Source organism: Dreissena polymorpha, chromosome 2, assembly GCF_020536995.1.
Source record: "Dreissena polymorpha isolate Duluth1 chromosome 2, UMN_Dpol_1.0, whole genome shotgun sequence".
In the NCBI taxonomy this organism is placed as follows: domain Eukaryota; kingdom Metazoa; phylum Mollusca; class Bivalvia; order Myida; family Dreissenidae; genus Dreissena; species Dreissena polymorpha.
Window position 1 is genome coordinate 81,617,983 of NC_068356.1, and position 17,733 is coordinate 81,635,715.

The window sequence follows — 17,733 nt, forward strand, 5'->3', positions numbered from 1 at the left end:
AAATCATTCCAAGCATAGCAGGAGCCAAGAAATACCTCAAATATGAATATGATAACTTGAGAAAAATTTAAATTACAAAAAACAATTAAGAATCCTTTGATAGAGAATGGGAACTTTCTAATACCATTTTATCACAGACATAGATATTAAACGCGAGGATTATTGAATTTTCATCTGTTATTACAATGTTTACATCATTTATACAGCATTGATTATCTATACACACTAAAAAATATGTGCATCATTAAAGGGATCTTTTCACGGTTTGGTAAATTGATAAAATTGAAAAAAGTTGTTTCAGATTCGCAAATTTCGTTTTAGTTATGATATTTGTGAGGTAATAGTATTACTGAACATTTACCATAGTCCAATATAGCCATTATATATATCTTTTGACGATTTGAAAACCTTAAAATTATAAAGCGTTGCAACGTATTGTCACGAGCCGAGCGGTAGCTGTGATTTTACTTCAATTTCTTTAACTTTTCCAAACTTGAAGCTTTTCTTCAAGTTTAACATGGAACTAAAATGGACTCTGATAAACAGTAAACTAAGAATAACATTTTGCCTATTCAGTTGTTTTAAAATTGTCAAAAAAATATACAAACTCAAGAGTTATAACCTTTCTAAATTTTATTCATTCATAACGAATAAATAAATAACAACTTTCAATATATATATTTCTTAACAGACAGATTAATTTTCAGACATTTACATTATAATACAGCAATATACACGTACATGTGTCATGTTAAGTATTTGCACTTTCTATTTTATAATGTTCTAAAAAGATGACAAATGCAATTTTTAAGTATTTATAAAATTCAGCCTTAATTTTAATAGCTAAGTCTTATTGAAAACTGTATTTTAAATGCTTATATAAGAAAAATAAAATAGGTCTCACACCTAGGAAAACAAAGTTCAGAGTCTTTGAATGAGAATTTTCAGTGCCTTTTATACTCTCCAAAAGCGCACACATAACGTTGTGCAATAATAACGTAAAAGCGCACATATGAATTGTGCACAAAAATCGCACAAACAACGCGCAGCAAAGCGCGCAAGAGTGCACAATAGAATTTGAGCGTTCCTGACACGGTAAATGTCACTGATATTAAAACGATATTTCTGACAATATTACTATGAAACAGAAGTCAAATACATATCAATTAAATAAATAAATCATTTATAAAGACAACTATTACCTTTTTAAACAATTTTTAAGAAGGAATACGAGTATTTAACAAATGATATCGTATGACTAGTCTGTCAAAATACTGTAGTCACTGTAAACTACCCAGAGTGCACTTATGTCAGCATCAGGAAATCAACTTCCTGTTTATGCAAAAATGGCTGCCACATTAACAGACACTAATAAAATGAGACTTTTAAAAAGGATATTACAAATAATAAAGAAGCGCAAAAGGTAGGCATCGGCTGTTATCAGCTCTAACTTCCACACAGCATCCAATAAAAGCATTAAATAACAGTGACATAGTCATTCAGATGCAAAACATAAACGGTAAAAATGAACTATGTACATGTACATAAACACATGTTTTCATAAACAATATAGGGCATGACAGTATGTATACATATACACACTGGAAAAAAAAGAAAAACAGTTTCATAATGATTTGCAAAAAAGTGTCTTTAAGGGTGTTCACAAGCTTCTTTTACTACATAAAATATATGGAAAATGACCTCACGGTGGCCATGTTTTTTGACAGCCAGAACCAGTTTCAAACAAACTATACATATAGAGAAAACTGCCCCACCCCCTAAAAGCCATTTTTCCCACCGATCTCGACCATTTTCGAACTCGTCCATGAAATCAATAAAACCAAATTCTGACCAAGTTTCATGATAGGGAAAAATGTGCATAACAATGTAACTTTATAGCCATGTCCGGAAAACTGCCCCGCCCCCCTGGCGGCCATGTTTTTCAACATACCAGAACCATTTTCCAACTCAAGAAGCGACATATCATTTACACAAACATTTTAGCAAAGTAAAAGTGACTTCTAGAGTATTCACAAGGTCTTTATTTTTTTGACCAAGTGACCTTGTTTCCGACCCCACATGACCAGTTTAGAACTCGGTTGAGGTATGATTTGAATAAATGCCCTGAAAAAGATTCATGAAGATCGGACAAGAAATGCGGTCTCTAGTGTTCACAAGGCATAGTTTCACGACGGACACAGGTCGATCAAATATTACCATGAGCACTTAAGTGCTTATGTGAGCTAAACACTGGGCAGCCAATGTGTTGACATAGGCATTGAAAGGACCAATAGTATGTATGTGTGTGTGTGTGTGTGTGTGTGTGTGTGTGCGTGCGTGCGTGCGTGCGTGCGTGCGCGCGGGCGTGCGTGCGTGCGTGCGTGCGTATGTATGTATACTTCTATATTTTAATACAAATTCAATTAGTACGTACGTACGTACGTATGCATTACCATATATACATATGTGACCGTACGCGCATCTTGGTACTTCTATATTTTTTATACAAATTCAATTAGTGACTGCTGAGTGCAGACATACAAACATTATGGGTAATAACTCATCGAATCAAAATGATTACATTGACATGAATAACAGTGTTTTGTACTTTCATTTAAAAGTTTTGAGAGTTATAGAAATGGTTAAAGTTGAATGAAGAAGAGCTGTTTCCATAGGATGACATATGCCCCCGAAAAAATGCTTTGATAGAGCATATGAGCATTTTTCGAAACCTGAACGCTGATTTTGAATCCTAAACGCGGACCCTAAGTTCAAGGTCAAGGTAAAAGGGGTCAAACATTATGTGCGTATGGTAAGGTCTTGTCCATTTACACATGCTTACCAACTATGAAGGTTACATCTGAAGCGACATAGAAGTTATGAGCATTTTTTGAAACCCTAACACAGATTTTGAAACCCAAAACTATGAAGACATACCATGTTATTTCACAGTAAGTCGATATAAACTAATTCGGCATGACCAAATTATTTGGGTACCATATACGATTCCATAATTTTTAAACAACACTATTTGTCCACATAAAATATATCGACTCCTTCAGTTATATCGCCATGTCAACATTTTGTTACTTGCAAGTCATCAAGATATATGCCGTCATACAGTAAACAACACAGAAATAGTTAAATTTACAAAACGGCTTAAGGATAAAATATTGTCAGAAATGTACGCTCTTATTCCAACATGCGGATTGTTTACGTCTTGGCAACATATCTTATGTCGACAAATCAACATAATTTTAGGCGTCATGCTCTTTTGAAAATGACTTGCCATCGTTGTTTTAGTCGACATGATGAGCTATTTTTGACGACATGGCACCTTTTTCATATCATGCCGTCAAAGAATGTTGACATCATCACAGTATCAGGGTGTACCATATACGTTTCCATAGCTAAAGGATAAAATATTGTCAGAAATTTAGGCTCTTATTCCAACATGCGGATTGTTTACGTCTTGACAACATATCTTATGTCGACAAATCAACATAATTTTAGGCGTCATGCTCTTTTGAAAATGACTTGCCATCGTTGTTTTAGTCGACATGATGAGTTATTTTTGACGACATGACTACTTTTTCATATCATGCCGTCATAAAATGTTGACATCATCACAGTATCAGGGTGTACCATATACGTTTCCATACGTAAGACATACCAAGAAGACTTGTTGACAACGTGTCGGCATCAAACGTGCGTGAAACTATTTATCGGTTTTGACATTTTGACATTCACAGAAAGTCAGCCGTTATTTGTTGTTCGTTTTGGTATTTTTACACACAGTATGCAGTTGTCTTGTCTGTAAGAAAATCAAGTTATTGGTTTTCGGAAAAAAACAATATTGAGCAATTGCCGCATGCATTTCTCTAGTTTGCCTCAGAAACATCTCCCTTCACAACTGCAACAAATCTACCCCGGCTCATTATGAAAAGGCTTTATAGCTGATTCAACATGGCCGTTTATACTTAAGGGGCCAGTCGTCGTTTCCGTGACAGATTTGGTTACCCACTCGCGTTTTCTGGTATTCATTCGTTTACACCTGTGATGGTTTTGAAGAAAACTCTGCATCTTTATACATGCTGTAAACATGTCGTTGATTGCATGGTGCTGTTTTTCCAGTCGGTGATTGCACGGTGTTGTTTTTCCAGTCGGTGATTGCATGGCGTTGTTTTCCCAGTCGGTGATTGCATGGTGTTGTTTTTCCAGTCAATGATTGCATGTTGTTGTTTTTCCAGTCGGCGATTGCATGGTGTTGTTTTCTAGTCGGTGATTGCATGGTGTTGTTTTTCCAGTCGGTGATTGCATGGTGTTTTTTTTTCAGTCGGTGATTGCATGGTGTTGTTTTTCCAGTCGGTGATTGCATGGTGTTGTTTTTCCAGTCGTTGATTGCATGGCCTTGTTTTTCCAGTTGGTGATTGCATGTTGTTGTTTTTCCAGTCGGTGATTGCATGGTGTTGTTTTTTCAGTTGGTGATTGCATGTTGTTGTTTTTTCAGTCGGTGATTGCATGGTGTTGTTTCTCCAGTCGGTGATTGCATGGTGTTGTTTTTCCAGTCGGTGATTACATGGTGTTGTTTTCCAGTCATTGATTGCATGGTGTTGTTTTCAGTCATTGATTTCATGGTGTTGTTTTCAGTCGGTGAGATGCTGGGAAAATACACCTACATGACCATGGGCGCAATCGGAACAGCCTTGCTGTGTGGCTCTGTGTATGACTACATCCACAAGAAGTACATAAGTAAGTGCTATCTCCTTTGTAGCTTTCAGCGTGTTATCTTCTTTGTAACTAACTGTGTATTATCTTCTTTGTAACTCATCTTTATAAGGCCATTTCACAAACAACGAGGCTTGGAAACATCATGTAATGGAATTTCAATCTCATTTTGAAACGTGCGCGAATAACATAATATGTTTAATAGTCAGAAAGTGTTGTTGACTTTTTCCAGATTTTTTTTCATTGCTTTATAAAAGAGGTTACTGAATTCACATAATTGCTTCTTATGAACAAATATGTTTAATTTCCTTACTGTTGCAATGATGTTACAATGTGTCGTTATCTATCGATTGAACTGTTTTAGCTTTTACTGTTTAAATTGGCGTTTGATATCCTAGTACTTCAAATTGAAAATCATTCGAAACTTTATGCAAAAGTCTCCATAAGTATTATGTAAACATGTTTTAGGATAACACAAACAAGTCCTGTATATGATTTAAAAAGTGCTTTATGAAAATATGTTTAAAAATATTTATAATTCGATAATCTACAAACTTAAAGGAAAGAAACAATTAGCAAAACATATATTGTATTTTTGATATTATATACACGTGTTTTTTTTTCATCTTCTCTTTTCGCTTCTAATTAGGTAATTATTGATGTTTGCATACCGAAAACGGTCCATTTTCTGTTTCTCTCGTATAGACTGTAGTCCCATCAAGCGCGTGTACGTTCCGGTTGTGTTACCAATGTGCCTGGTGATATGTTACTCCATGGCGACCACCGTCATGTGCATGATATCCAACGTAGAAGCGCCATACATCGCATTTACGTTCTTTACGTTCTTGCGCTCGGCTTTATTCACAGTTGCCGTAGCGTTCGTCGGAGACGCGTAAGTATGTCGTTCAATCGAGGCTAGCTTTAGGCCTACGTTCAATCATATTTTAATGAACCTCCTTTTTCAGCAAATCATCGCTTGAGGTCATCACGCGATACGCTGATACAACATTTTATGCAAAGGGCATATGGATCTTGTTTGTTGTTGTTGAAAATTCATCATATTTATCGAGTCCGCTGACGGAAAGCTCGATATAGCAGTCATAATAGTCGAGTGGATGTGCATGTGAGCTTGTCCGCACAGTAACGCCATTCATCGTGCAATTTTTAAATAACTTACTACAATTTTCACCATCATAAGGTGACGTGTCGCGTATAGCACACGTCCCTTACCATAACCGTTTACTACTTACATACGTTTTTGACGCATATGTTGTCTCTTAGAAAGTTTAATTTAATTGAAGACCTTTTATACTATTTTCAATTTTTAAAGGCTTTATTTCCAACCTTCAGATACTGATAAGCAGCAAACAGTATAAAACCTGAACAGACTGCGAGTTACTCGCAGTCTGTTATGGTATTATTTTGTTTGCACATAGCCATATTCACTATGCTTCTGTGTGGAAAAAGGGTTAAAGGTTAAAGCTACAATTTAACAAGATTGGGCGTTTAATTTTGTGAATAAAATAGCTTGTTCGGAACGATACTTTTGCATCAAGTCGTGAATTTTTGAAATTACTGAATAAAATGTTCCACATGTGGAGAAGATATGTGGTGTGCAACATCTGTCTCCCTACCGGACAGGTTAAGTCCATATTACGAGGTTAACCGTTCATTTTTATCATAAAACAGCTTTACTGGACTGTTCCTTTGCCAATCATAATGCAATTGTTTAATAACTTACCACGGATGTTCACCATGAAGAGACGGTCTGTCGTGTTTAACAACGTCTCCCTTCCTTACATATTAAGGTCACATCTGAGGTCAAAAGTTAAATGTCTCCATTTAACAGGTTCCATTTTTTCCTGAATGCGACTTCATCAGACATTTTAAACCTTTTAAATTTATCGCAAATGTTTACGACTTGCCATTTGTATCAGCCGACTTTCTTGCTGTAAGGTCAATGTCAAAATTAGAGGTCAAAGGTGGGTCTAAAATGCAACTTACAGTTCAGATGTAAAATTCCGGCAAATAGCAGTTTGTGTGGAATATAAATTCATAATGCATGAAAAAAGACAATTTACCAGAAATGTTCACAGTGCAGAGGAGGCGTGTCAAGCGGCACTCATTTGCAAAGGTCATGGTCGCAATAAAAGTCAAAGGACATGCATGTGAATTTCACAGCTTGTTAATTTTTTGCAAGCATTATTTGAAATCGGCTTGAAATGTTTTGCACAGGCCTCTAGTTAACAAATCTGGGGAGGAATCAAAATTTAACGTGGCATTCATTGCATCAGTTTATGCTGCATAATGCTTGTTATTAGTCACGGTGGCGTGTGTAAATCCATGTAATTTATGTTATGCCACAGTGTTTAAGAAATGACATGGTTTTATATATGTATAATATAATAGAATATTTAAAATTATGATTATTATTGCAGTTGTTTTACTAAATTGTACTGTATAAGAAGGCTTTTTTTATTTTAAAAGGATTAAATAAAATGCATCCTGATTATACAGTTTATACCCTGTATATATTCATAACAAAGGACGAACGGAAACTTTAGTTAAAAGTAAGTTTTTGGCTGGTCATTCAATGTTTAACTATTGCAGCTTTCCAGTGGATCACTTCGGTGTGATGTTCGGCTTTCTTCAAATGTCTGCGGGTATAGCGGGCCTCGCCCAGTACCCGCTGTTCCAGTGGTACGACGCCTACGCGGGCTCCGCACTTCATGTAAGGACGTATAACTATTACAAAAGCTTTTTTCTGGGAAAACTGGGCTTCACGCATGAGTGTTATAAAGTATCGTTCCAGATCGTCCTGTGCAGTCAACACAGGCTAATCAGGGACGACACTTGCCGCCTGAACTAGATTTTTATTATTAAGAAGCTACTTCCTTTAAACGAAAGAAGCGGAAAGTTCGGACCGCACAGGCTAATGTTGGACGACAGTTTACCCCATGCGTTAAGCCCCGTGTTCACATTTATATTTCACATTCTTTCAAGTTCTAATGGATTTGAATGGTTGAATACATTTTCTTTTATTTATTACTCGCGTGTCTCAGAAACGTCGTGTGTTCAAAACAGTCTGATATCTCAAATATTAAGTGTCAGGCATATGTATCTCTGTTCATGTACTAGTAATTGAGATATCTATAATTAATAAAAAAGTTTACTGATATATCTTTGGTTATTTCTACCAGCGAAGCAACAAATACAAATACCAAACATGTTTTATTGTAGTTTTATGTAGCATAACATGTTTCGTGTTTTTTAATGTGTGTTTCTCATTTTGTGCTTTTCCTTTAAGTTGAACATAATGCTGCTGGTTCTTCACGCTCTCACCATCATCCATCCCATCATTCTCTACAACCAGGGCATCAGGAACGGGAAATCAGTGACCAACTGAGTTGTATATACCCTCAGTCGTACGCGTTAACGACGCCATCTCAGTTTTTTGCCAAAGCCGGCTCTGGCGAATTTATTCGTCTAACATCGCTATGGGATCAAAAGGACGAGATTGAATGGATTTGCCTTCATTGTCGTTCCGACTTACTAAGAAACTAATGCGGATTATGATTATTATTTCAATACAAACAGTTTATGTTGTCTTACGCTTTTCCTTCGCCCTGTTTGTAACCACATTTTGAATATTTAAGGTTAAAGAATTTACAGATTTGTAACAACGTCTTTAAAATTTGTGGTGGCTGGTTTTGCGGATGGAGTACAAGGAGCGCTTCTTATTTCGGTGATCAGACATATATTTTTGACTCGATACGTGTCGGTTTTGGTAATCCTTACCATCATATAGTGAGAACGCGGGCTTCGTCTTTTTTCCATAGTTTTCACATGCAATTGTTCAAATAATTAGTTTGATAACTTTACATGTCTGTTAATTTAACCCTTTTATGCCTAACGTCTAGAAAAAAAAGGCCTTTGCAAACAGCGAAGACCCAGATTAGACGCCGCATGATGCTGCGTCTCATCAGGGTCTGCGATGTTTGCTTGAAGGAATTTCTGTAAGAAATATTCTAAATACATGTATAGAAATAAATATACTAGACATCCCTAATTTTGGAAATAAATTGATCCAATTTTTAAGGATGGGAGAGTCCACTAGGAATAAATGGGTTAAGTATGTTAAGATGATGGGGCATGTTTACTATTTGTCGACATTAGGTATTACGAACCGCGATACTGCGGATATTAAACACTGTCTATGCATGTGTCAATGGTGGTATATAAATTAGTCAATAAAATTTCATTTGTGAGGAATGCAAATATATATTTTTAGCATTCTGTATTTCGCTGTATGTAAATGGTTGTTGATTTTTCAGATTTCCATATTTTAGGAGTATTATATACCCGTACCGATTATAAAGCCATTATACAATAAGTGTCATCATGTAGAAATAAATTGTATCTTTTAAGAGATAGTGCGGTTCATTGATTTATGCGCGTGTTTTATAATTGTTCTTGCTAATAAAGTATACTGTGTTTATGATGTTATACTCGTATGGTGCACTTCACCATGCTGCCTGACAAGTGTTCTAGTGTTAAATAATTCAATTAAGCGTTTACTATATTGTTTGCATTTTGATATAAATGGTATATACAAGTGATAATCGTTTATTACTCGTTTTCTTAATGCTAGAACATGTTGAAAAGATAACAAGTTACTCTTATAGTTTCAATTTGAGTTTCACGAAGATGCTTGCATATTTATAAGCATATGCGTATTAACAAGTCCATTATTTATGTTTAAATGACAAGTTGACGTTGGTCAAAATTATACTTGTATGGAGTATCTCTTTGACATGTATACAGGGTTGCATTTTCATCACGCTTTCACATGTAGAGTTTATACACAAATGTTTTGGTAACTATTCTTGTACTCTTTGAGTAATTTACATTTTTATGTTTACAACTTCAATGATTGTCCTCATTTGTTCTGTGTTTATGTTTTTTTTTTATATTTTAATCCGATGTACGTATTAATTAAAAGTGACATAACATCAAATATATGTTTATCACATACTATACCCTGTTTCCCATGTAATACAACAATTACATTTTTTTTTATATTACACATGTGTCATACAACATTTTTAAGCGTTTTAATTGGCTTAGTTTTCGTTTACTGACCAATCGCATTTTGTTATTTTGCTGAAATGGCGTTGCAACGTCAAATGACGTCACGAAATGTAAACAATATTCGGGATTAAGCATTATGTTTGCGTAAATATTTTTTAGTCCCCTACCGGTTTCACCGGAGGGGACTTATGGTTTTGTCTCGGTCCGTCCGTCCGTCGCACTTTTCTGGATCCTGCGATAACTTTAAAAGTTCTTAACATTTTTTCATTAAACTTGAAATATGAATAGATTGCAATATGGACATTATGCACGTCATTTCATTTTGTTCCTACGTCAAGAATTCTGGTTGCTATGGCAACATATAGACTAGAATTACTGCTGAAAATGGCGGTTTTCTGGATCCTGCGATAACTTTCAAAGCTCTTCATATTTTTTCATGCAACTTAAAATATGGACAGATGGCAATATGGACATTATGCACGTCATTTCATTTTGTTCCTACGTCAAGACTTCTGGTTGCTATGGCAACAAATAGACTAGAAATACTGCCGAAAATGGCGGTTTTCTGGATCCTGCGATAACTTTCAAAGTTCTTCATATTTTGTTCATGCAACTTGCAACACGGATAGATGGCAATATGGACATTATGCACGTCATTTCATTTTTTTTCCTACGTAAAATTGTGGTTGCTATGGCAACCCCAAAAATAATAATTCTGAAAATGGTGGAATTTCTGACAATAGTGGAGCCGGTAGGGGACCAAATTTTCCTAGTTTAATTTTAAACTTTCAGCATAATTTAACATTATTCCAAAATAGTTAAAATTATCTACAACTTCAATATTATAACCGTTCAATGCCCATTTAACGTTTTCTTTAATTCCTCCTCGTTTCCTAAATACCATCATTTTTGTGTCGCAGTGTTGACATTCAGCCCCCAAGAGTTGCAATATAAATATAAGTTGTCTAAATATGATTGTACTTTTGCAGGTGACTTGCCTATATAGTCATGCTATCAGCAAATAATAGTAAAATCAACAAAATGCCATCTATAAACAAACCAGAGTAAATGCTATCGTGTATGTAAAATGCAAGGGGTTTAACATCTAAAGGAAATAAATTGCTGACATAATCTCCACTTGACTTAGTCCAATCGCATAACAATAAGATGCGTGTGATTCAACTCGTGACTTAACATTCGCATACACATCCTTAACTATTCTAAGCAATGTACCTCGTGTACCAGACTGACATTTTCAATATCAATTAAATGTGATATAAAGTATCAAACCATGTTAACAAATCGACATATGTAACATACAGACTTCTTTCATTTAAATAATTGTGTACTATCTACTATATAAGAACACATACTAAGGGGTGCATAACCAAAACAGGTACGTCAAAGACGAGTCTTGGCCAATGGTAGCTATCCAAAGATTGTGACACGCTCGCCACTTGTAACGGCCACCTCCGGCAATCTCCGTCCGGAATCATTTCGCACAATCTGTCGACAACAACGTTCCAAGATAAGAAATATCATCGGCAGAAGCACATCCGAAATCGACCGAAGTAACTCCATGCTTATGTTGAGTTGTTTAAACGTTAATGGGCTAATAGATTTGAACAGTTCTATATCGGTTGATAACAATAAGGAAAATATTGCTAACGGCAGTTTAGAAATGACATGTGTGCCCGTGTTAATCGCTATAAAGCGAGTTATGTCATAGTCATCCGATCTATAGTAAGGGCTGGTGATATCCGGTGTGGATACTAATGCCAATAACGCTGCAAGTGATGCCATGGCTATGGCGTGAGGTATAAATTGCGACAAACACAAGTGTACTATGACCGCTATGGGGTGTCCAACCCAAAACACTGTTATGCCGGCTGCGCTGAATATTACTGTATATTTTAGCGTCAATGTACATTGAAAGCACACACACCATGGAAACGCAAAGAAAAAAGTGTCGAAGTAAGCTCTACTAGGGAAATCCAATATATTTCTCTCTTCTAGAATGTGGTACAAACATAACAACGCTGTTTCGACGTTAAAGACGTGGTCAGTCATGTCATCGAACACTAAAACTAATAGTATGTAAGCTCCGTCAGTGCGATACAGTTGACAAAAAGAACGTGCTATAACACATGCGCTTTTCACAAGTTGAACTAGACACAGGTGAACAATCAAGCGATACAAAAACAGTGACCTTCTTTGTGAGTTTGAAATGATTTTGAAAACGACGAAGCAATCCAACAGCATGGTCATAATTGCAAATCCAATTATTATAAAGTAGTACGTATTCTCGTGCCGATCCGATGTTTCCATAATTTATTGTAAAAAAACGCACAACTACTATTATAAATTATTTGTAAGTCTTAAATATTTTATAGAATTATATAGCTCACACACGTGAATTACACACAGCAATATGCGAAATGGTCGCTAACAAAAGGCGCCCGTCCAATGAGGTTCATTCCCATGGGAAATGAATTAATTATATTAACGAGATAAAACGATTAATTAAGCCGTTGTTATAATGCAAGTTATTCAATGTTGGAATTTCCCGAGAATTTACTAATTGGCTAGAGCAATCAACTACTTAAATATATCGCATCATAAAAACAGCGTCATTTATTATTATCTACAGGCACAAGCACAGCAGCATAAAGCGTGATCGTATCTGCATATTAATTATATAATCGCAGTAATTTATCTCTTTTGTAACTAGACTCAGTTTCCATTAACCATTTACATGACAATTAACATATTAATATGCATGATGTAATGTAAGTTTCTATGATGAAAGTAACAAAACTGTGTGCCCTTTAAGCATGACATTTCATCTACGCCTAAGGGATAAATAATCGAGCCCGCAGGCCATTATTAAATATAATGTGTGCTATCCTCCAACCAACAAGAGCTACATTGTAATTCAAATGAAACTGTCTTTTTTGTTGTCCAGCAATTGTTAACTATGATTTCAATTTCATTAAATGTCTGACACGCCGAAATGATAAGGGGTCAATAACATCAAAACTTTGTTACGAATTATATAAAAACAAACAAACCAGAAAAAGAATGTAACTTAATATTGAAATGCAACGAGCTAGATAAAGCAAATTCACGAAAATCTATATCAAGAAACAAGAATAAACCATGAACCTTTCAAATATCAAAAGCCTTCGTTGTGTAATGGCCGCGGGATAGCTCTTGCTTTTACAGAACACCGGTTCGGTCCCAGGGCAGGTATACACTTTATTTCCTTTTGGCAATATTATTTAAGCCAATTTTCTATTGTTCTCACGTGGTAAACATTAAGCGCGATCTGTCTGTCGCGGATCATAAAATAATTTCGCGATATGCGTATTTATACGCTTGTAAAAAAAATTGAATTATAGCACATAAGGTAGTCGTGAAGACTCATCGATGGCCTATAAATAAATAAATCATTACATACACACACGCGCACACTTGAATTTGAAAACAAAAATATGCACGAAGTTACAAATTTACACAATTACAAAAATGCAAAAAAAGCAATAAAATATACAATACATAGGCATTTTGAATAGTAATCTCTAATTGGCAAGGAAAAGAACTTTAGTTGGGCGCACAACCATGTCGCAACTACTAACTCATGTTTTAAGGACATAATCATAATCATCGCATTAGAATCATCACTATACATTCACAATATCATATACACGAATCAAAACGATGTTGCATACGGCTCTTACACAAAACCTCTACCGCAAAAAGCATACAATATCTTAGTAACGCAAAGACCATATTTTTACCACTTCCATCGTCACCATGCAACCATTTATAAAACAATTTCTTGTGAATAACACAAAATACAGACGCCACAATCGCAATCACTCCAGAAACCACAGTAGCAGTACTGCCTTTCTCACTACCACCGCATCCGAAAAATGTATGACATTAAAACAATTCCACCACCAGTCTGCTTTTATAATTGGCACTTTATTCAAATTACGACAATGCATTGCCTCCGCTGTAAAATTCCGATTATCATGGCCCCTGCCACAAAACAATCAATTTTGTCCCTGATGCAAGCGATGCGATTCAAATTGACTTTGAGATAAAAAGTACGGTCAATATTGCCAGTGGGGCAAACGGTGCGGTCAATATCGCCACTTCGTCGAACAGTAAGATAAAATCGCCACTGGGTCAAACAAAACGATCAATATCGACACTTGGGCAAACAATATGATCAATATCGACACTTGGACAAACAGTATGATCAATATCGACACTTGGGCAAACAGTATGATTAATATCGACACTCGGGCAAACAGTATGATCAATAACGACAATTTGGCAAGAAGTATGATTAATATCGAGACTTGGGCAAACACTATGATTAATATCGACACTTGGGCAAACAGTATGATCAATATCGACAATTGGGCAAACAGTATGATCAATATCGACACTTGGGGAAACACTATGATTAATATTGACAATTGGGCAAACAGTATGATCAATATCGACAATGGGGCAAACAGCATGATCAATATCGACAATTGGGCAAACAGTATGATAAATATCGACACTTGGGCAAACAGTAGGATCACACCGTTTTTAAACAGTACGATCAATAACGCCACTGGACACATATTTCGATCCATATCGACATTTCGACAAACAGCATGATCAATATCGACACTTGGACAAACATTATGATCAATATCGACACTTGGACAAACAGTGTGATCCATATCGACACTTGGGCAAACACAATGATTAATATCGACACTTGGGTAAACACAATGATTAATATCGACACTTGGGCAAACACTATAATTAATATCGACTCTTGGGCAAACAGTATGATTACTATCGACACTTGGGAAAACAATAAGATTAATATCGACACTTGGACTAGCAGTATGATCAATATAGAGACTTTGACAAACAGTATGATCAATATCGACACTTGGGAAAACAGTATGATCAATATCGACACTGCGTCAGAAGTATGATCAATGTCGACACTTCGGCAAACAGTATGATCAATATCGACACTTGGGCAAAGAGTATGATCAATATCGACAATTGGACAAGCAGTATGATTAATATCGAGACTTGGGCAAACAGTAAGATTTATATCGCCCCGTTGTTAAACAGTACGATCAATTAATTATTATATGTATGCATATATATATTACACAAAAAACTGTAAAGTTTACGTGAATAAAATATGTTCTGTTCTGTTCTGTTAAACAGTACGATCAATATCGCCACTGGACACACATTTCGACCAAAATCACCCCGTTGGTTAAATGTACGATAAACATTACACCTGATTCAAGCAGTACAATCTACATCGCCTATGAGGCGATTACACCGTGGCCACTAAAATTACTATCACCCTGTTCGGTGATGAACACCACAAAAAATAGGACCAACACAAGTACAATCTACAGATAAATACCAAAACCATGATGCCGCTTAAATTACGCCAACAACGTAATCGACAGCAATCTTGATGCCACTTTTACCAACATAATTAACTTAAAACATTACACGCGCTCTAACCTATACTATTATCACTGCCAACACTGAAACCACCCGCCATATTACCAAACCCGCCAAAAATGACTAGCAACAAAACTGTTGCCGCCCATCATACAAAAAGTACCAAAAAAAACAATCGCATTATTTTTGCCAACGCTACATAAGGCAAAGCGTCGCCAGGAACAGACAGATAGACAGCTGTGGTATGTTGACCGCATATCCTCAGTGCAATTAATTCAGCTTGTTTCTTTTTTGTTTGACTTGAATTTTGGATTGAAATGTACTCTCGTTCTCTCTTTCCCACCCTTACACGACCCTGATCTGACCCTCCTGTATTTCACATGCCTCCGTCGACGTGTGTTAAGAGTGCAGGCCTAAATGCATCCCGGACGCTACGTTTTGTGCAATTTCTGCAGATATCGCCATATTAACATAATGCAGCGTTTAATATACGTTTTATATGTTGTTTTTTTCATATATTTCTTATAATTCATGTTTGAAAGAAATACTGGATAAATACCCCAACAATGATAATGCGACTTCGTCTGTTAAATGTTAATTTGATCGACTTGAAAGGCACGTTGTTCAATTTTTAAGCCAACCCCCTTTTTGTAGTTTAACACAATCAACAAATAATATTAAGCTACATGACATCATAGCGCATTTTGTCTTTTAAAACATTGTCTTGCAATGTATGAATATGTTTACCAATCCACAATTTTATAAATTATTAATATATTTACATTCGACAAAGGTCATATCATGCCTAAAAATGATTTTTTGCCATTTATTCATCGACAAGAGGTATGAAACGTACCCTTCATTTGAATATGTTTTTATTATGAGTTGCATTTGGAATTACATAAAAACACTTTGTCGCACCCGTTCAAGCCGATGTTGAAGATTACAAATTATTGCAGAATGGTTGAGAAATACGTGACGACACCAGGGCAAACTCGCCAAAACGCGCTCCGTCGTAGTAACAGGACGCTGTTTAAATTCCACTTCAACGAATCTTCAGTCCAAACTTTGCGCATACATAGCCTGCATCAAGAGGCTAATAACTTTTTTTCAGTCGTTTAATTTTACGGAGATTGATAAACACGCGCAAACTTCCGAAATAATTTCATTCTCGCAAACAAATATCGCCGTACCTTGATAAACGCGATTTTAATTGGAATAAACTGAAGCTGAGTGATCTAAACATGCTCATTGGTTGTGGGATTCGAGCAACACACATTCGAGACGGACACGATCGCTCTTTGCTACCGTAGAGCCTTCGGAATGGAGCAAAATGCGATAGTTGTGACAGAAGAAGGAACAGTTTTAAGCACATATCTTCATATGTTAATCCTGTTATTTGCTTGCAGCTTTTAATATTATACAAATGTAAAAAGCTGTTGTTTGTAGCTTGAGGCAAAATAAACGTTTATTGAAGGCGTTTTAACATGCAGATATATGACCGATACAAGTACAACATAAATACACACGTGCGTTAAAAGGAAATTTAAACAGTAACTTTTAAAAGCCGCCATGCTACTCTATTCATCCCTACATAGGCTACATAGGAACAACGGACGATAAAACCCTATCAATACGAGTTTGCTGTTGTTCTCAATACGACACATGCAAGTAAATAAGATTATACCAACTTCAATAATCGTTCGGAAGCAAATGACCAATATTGCCTGGATGCGTATCGGTTACGTTGTGCAAGGATACTTCAAACAGTAGAACAACAACATCATGGAATTTTCGTCCGTAAAGCTACATTAAAAACTCAACAAAAACGACAATGTTGGTTAATATCTTTTACGAACATCAAAATTTAATATTTTGTTTATAAACTGTCTTCAATCATTAGGACATGTCCGTATTTGTAATGTATGACCTCAAAACGCGTACGTGCTTGTGATGTGCGACGATTGTGAACAAACCTGACAGACTAGTTTAAATGATATAATTTCAATTTCACAGTTCAAGAAGGGTCAAAGAATGATCGAATCAATATTAATACGTCGTAAAATGTAGAGGATGAAAGTCGGAATCTCAAACTACTTACACCATTCCAGTTTAATGACCAACATCATTGACTACTTATATAATTTTAGTCATTTTGGTCATCTTAACTAACAGTAATTGTGATTTCTCGACGCAGATCGACGCAGAAATGGCTATTTTAGTCGTTTTCTGGGAGAATTGTGCTTCATGCATGTGCGTAAAGTGTAGTCCCAGAGAGCCGATGCAGTCCACACAGGCTAACCAGGGACGACACTGTCCGCCTAGACTGATTTTTTGTCTAGAAGAGAGCATAGACTTCCTTTAAATGAAAAATTCCGTTAATACGGATTGTGTCGTCCCTGATAAGCT

General features: G+C 35.9%; 1 protein-coding gene across 1 annotated transcript in view; it reads left to right on the plus strand.

The window, feature by feature from the left end:
* Window positions 1-9,157, plus strand: part of LOC127867785 (equilibrative nucleobase transporter 1-like) — a 62,696-nt gene extending 53,539 nt beyond the window's left edge. The window contains exons 4-7 of the mRNA XM_052409237.1: window positions 4,651-4,752; window positions 5,434-5,620; window positions 7,339-7,459; window positions 8,036-9,157. Coding sequence (XP_052265197.1) covers window positions 4,651-4,752; window positions 5,434-5,620; window positions 7,339-7,459; window positions 8,036-8,134 — 509 coding nt within the window. The 3' untranslated portion in view covers window positions 8,135-9,157. The remainder of the gene's footprint in view (window positions 1-4,650; window positions 4,753-5,433; window positions 5,621-7,338; window positions 7,460-8,035) is intronic.
* Window positions 9,158-17,733: the final 8,576 nt, after the last annotated feature.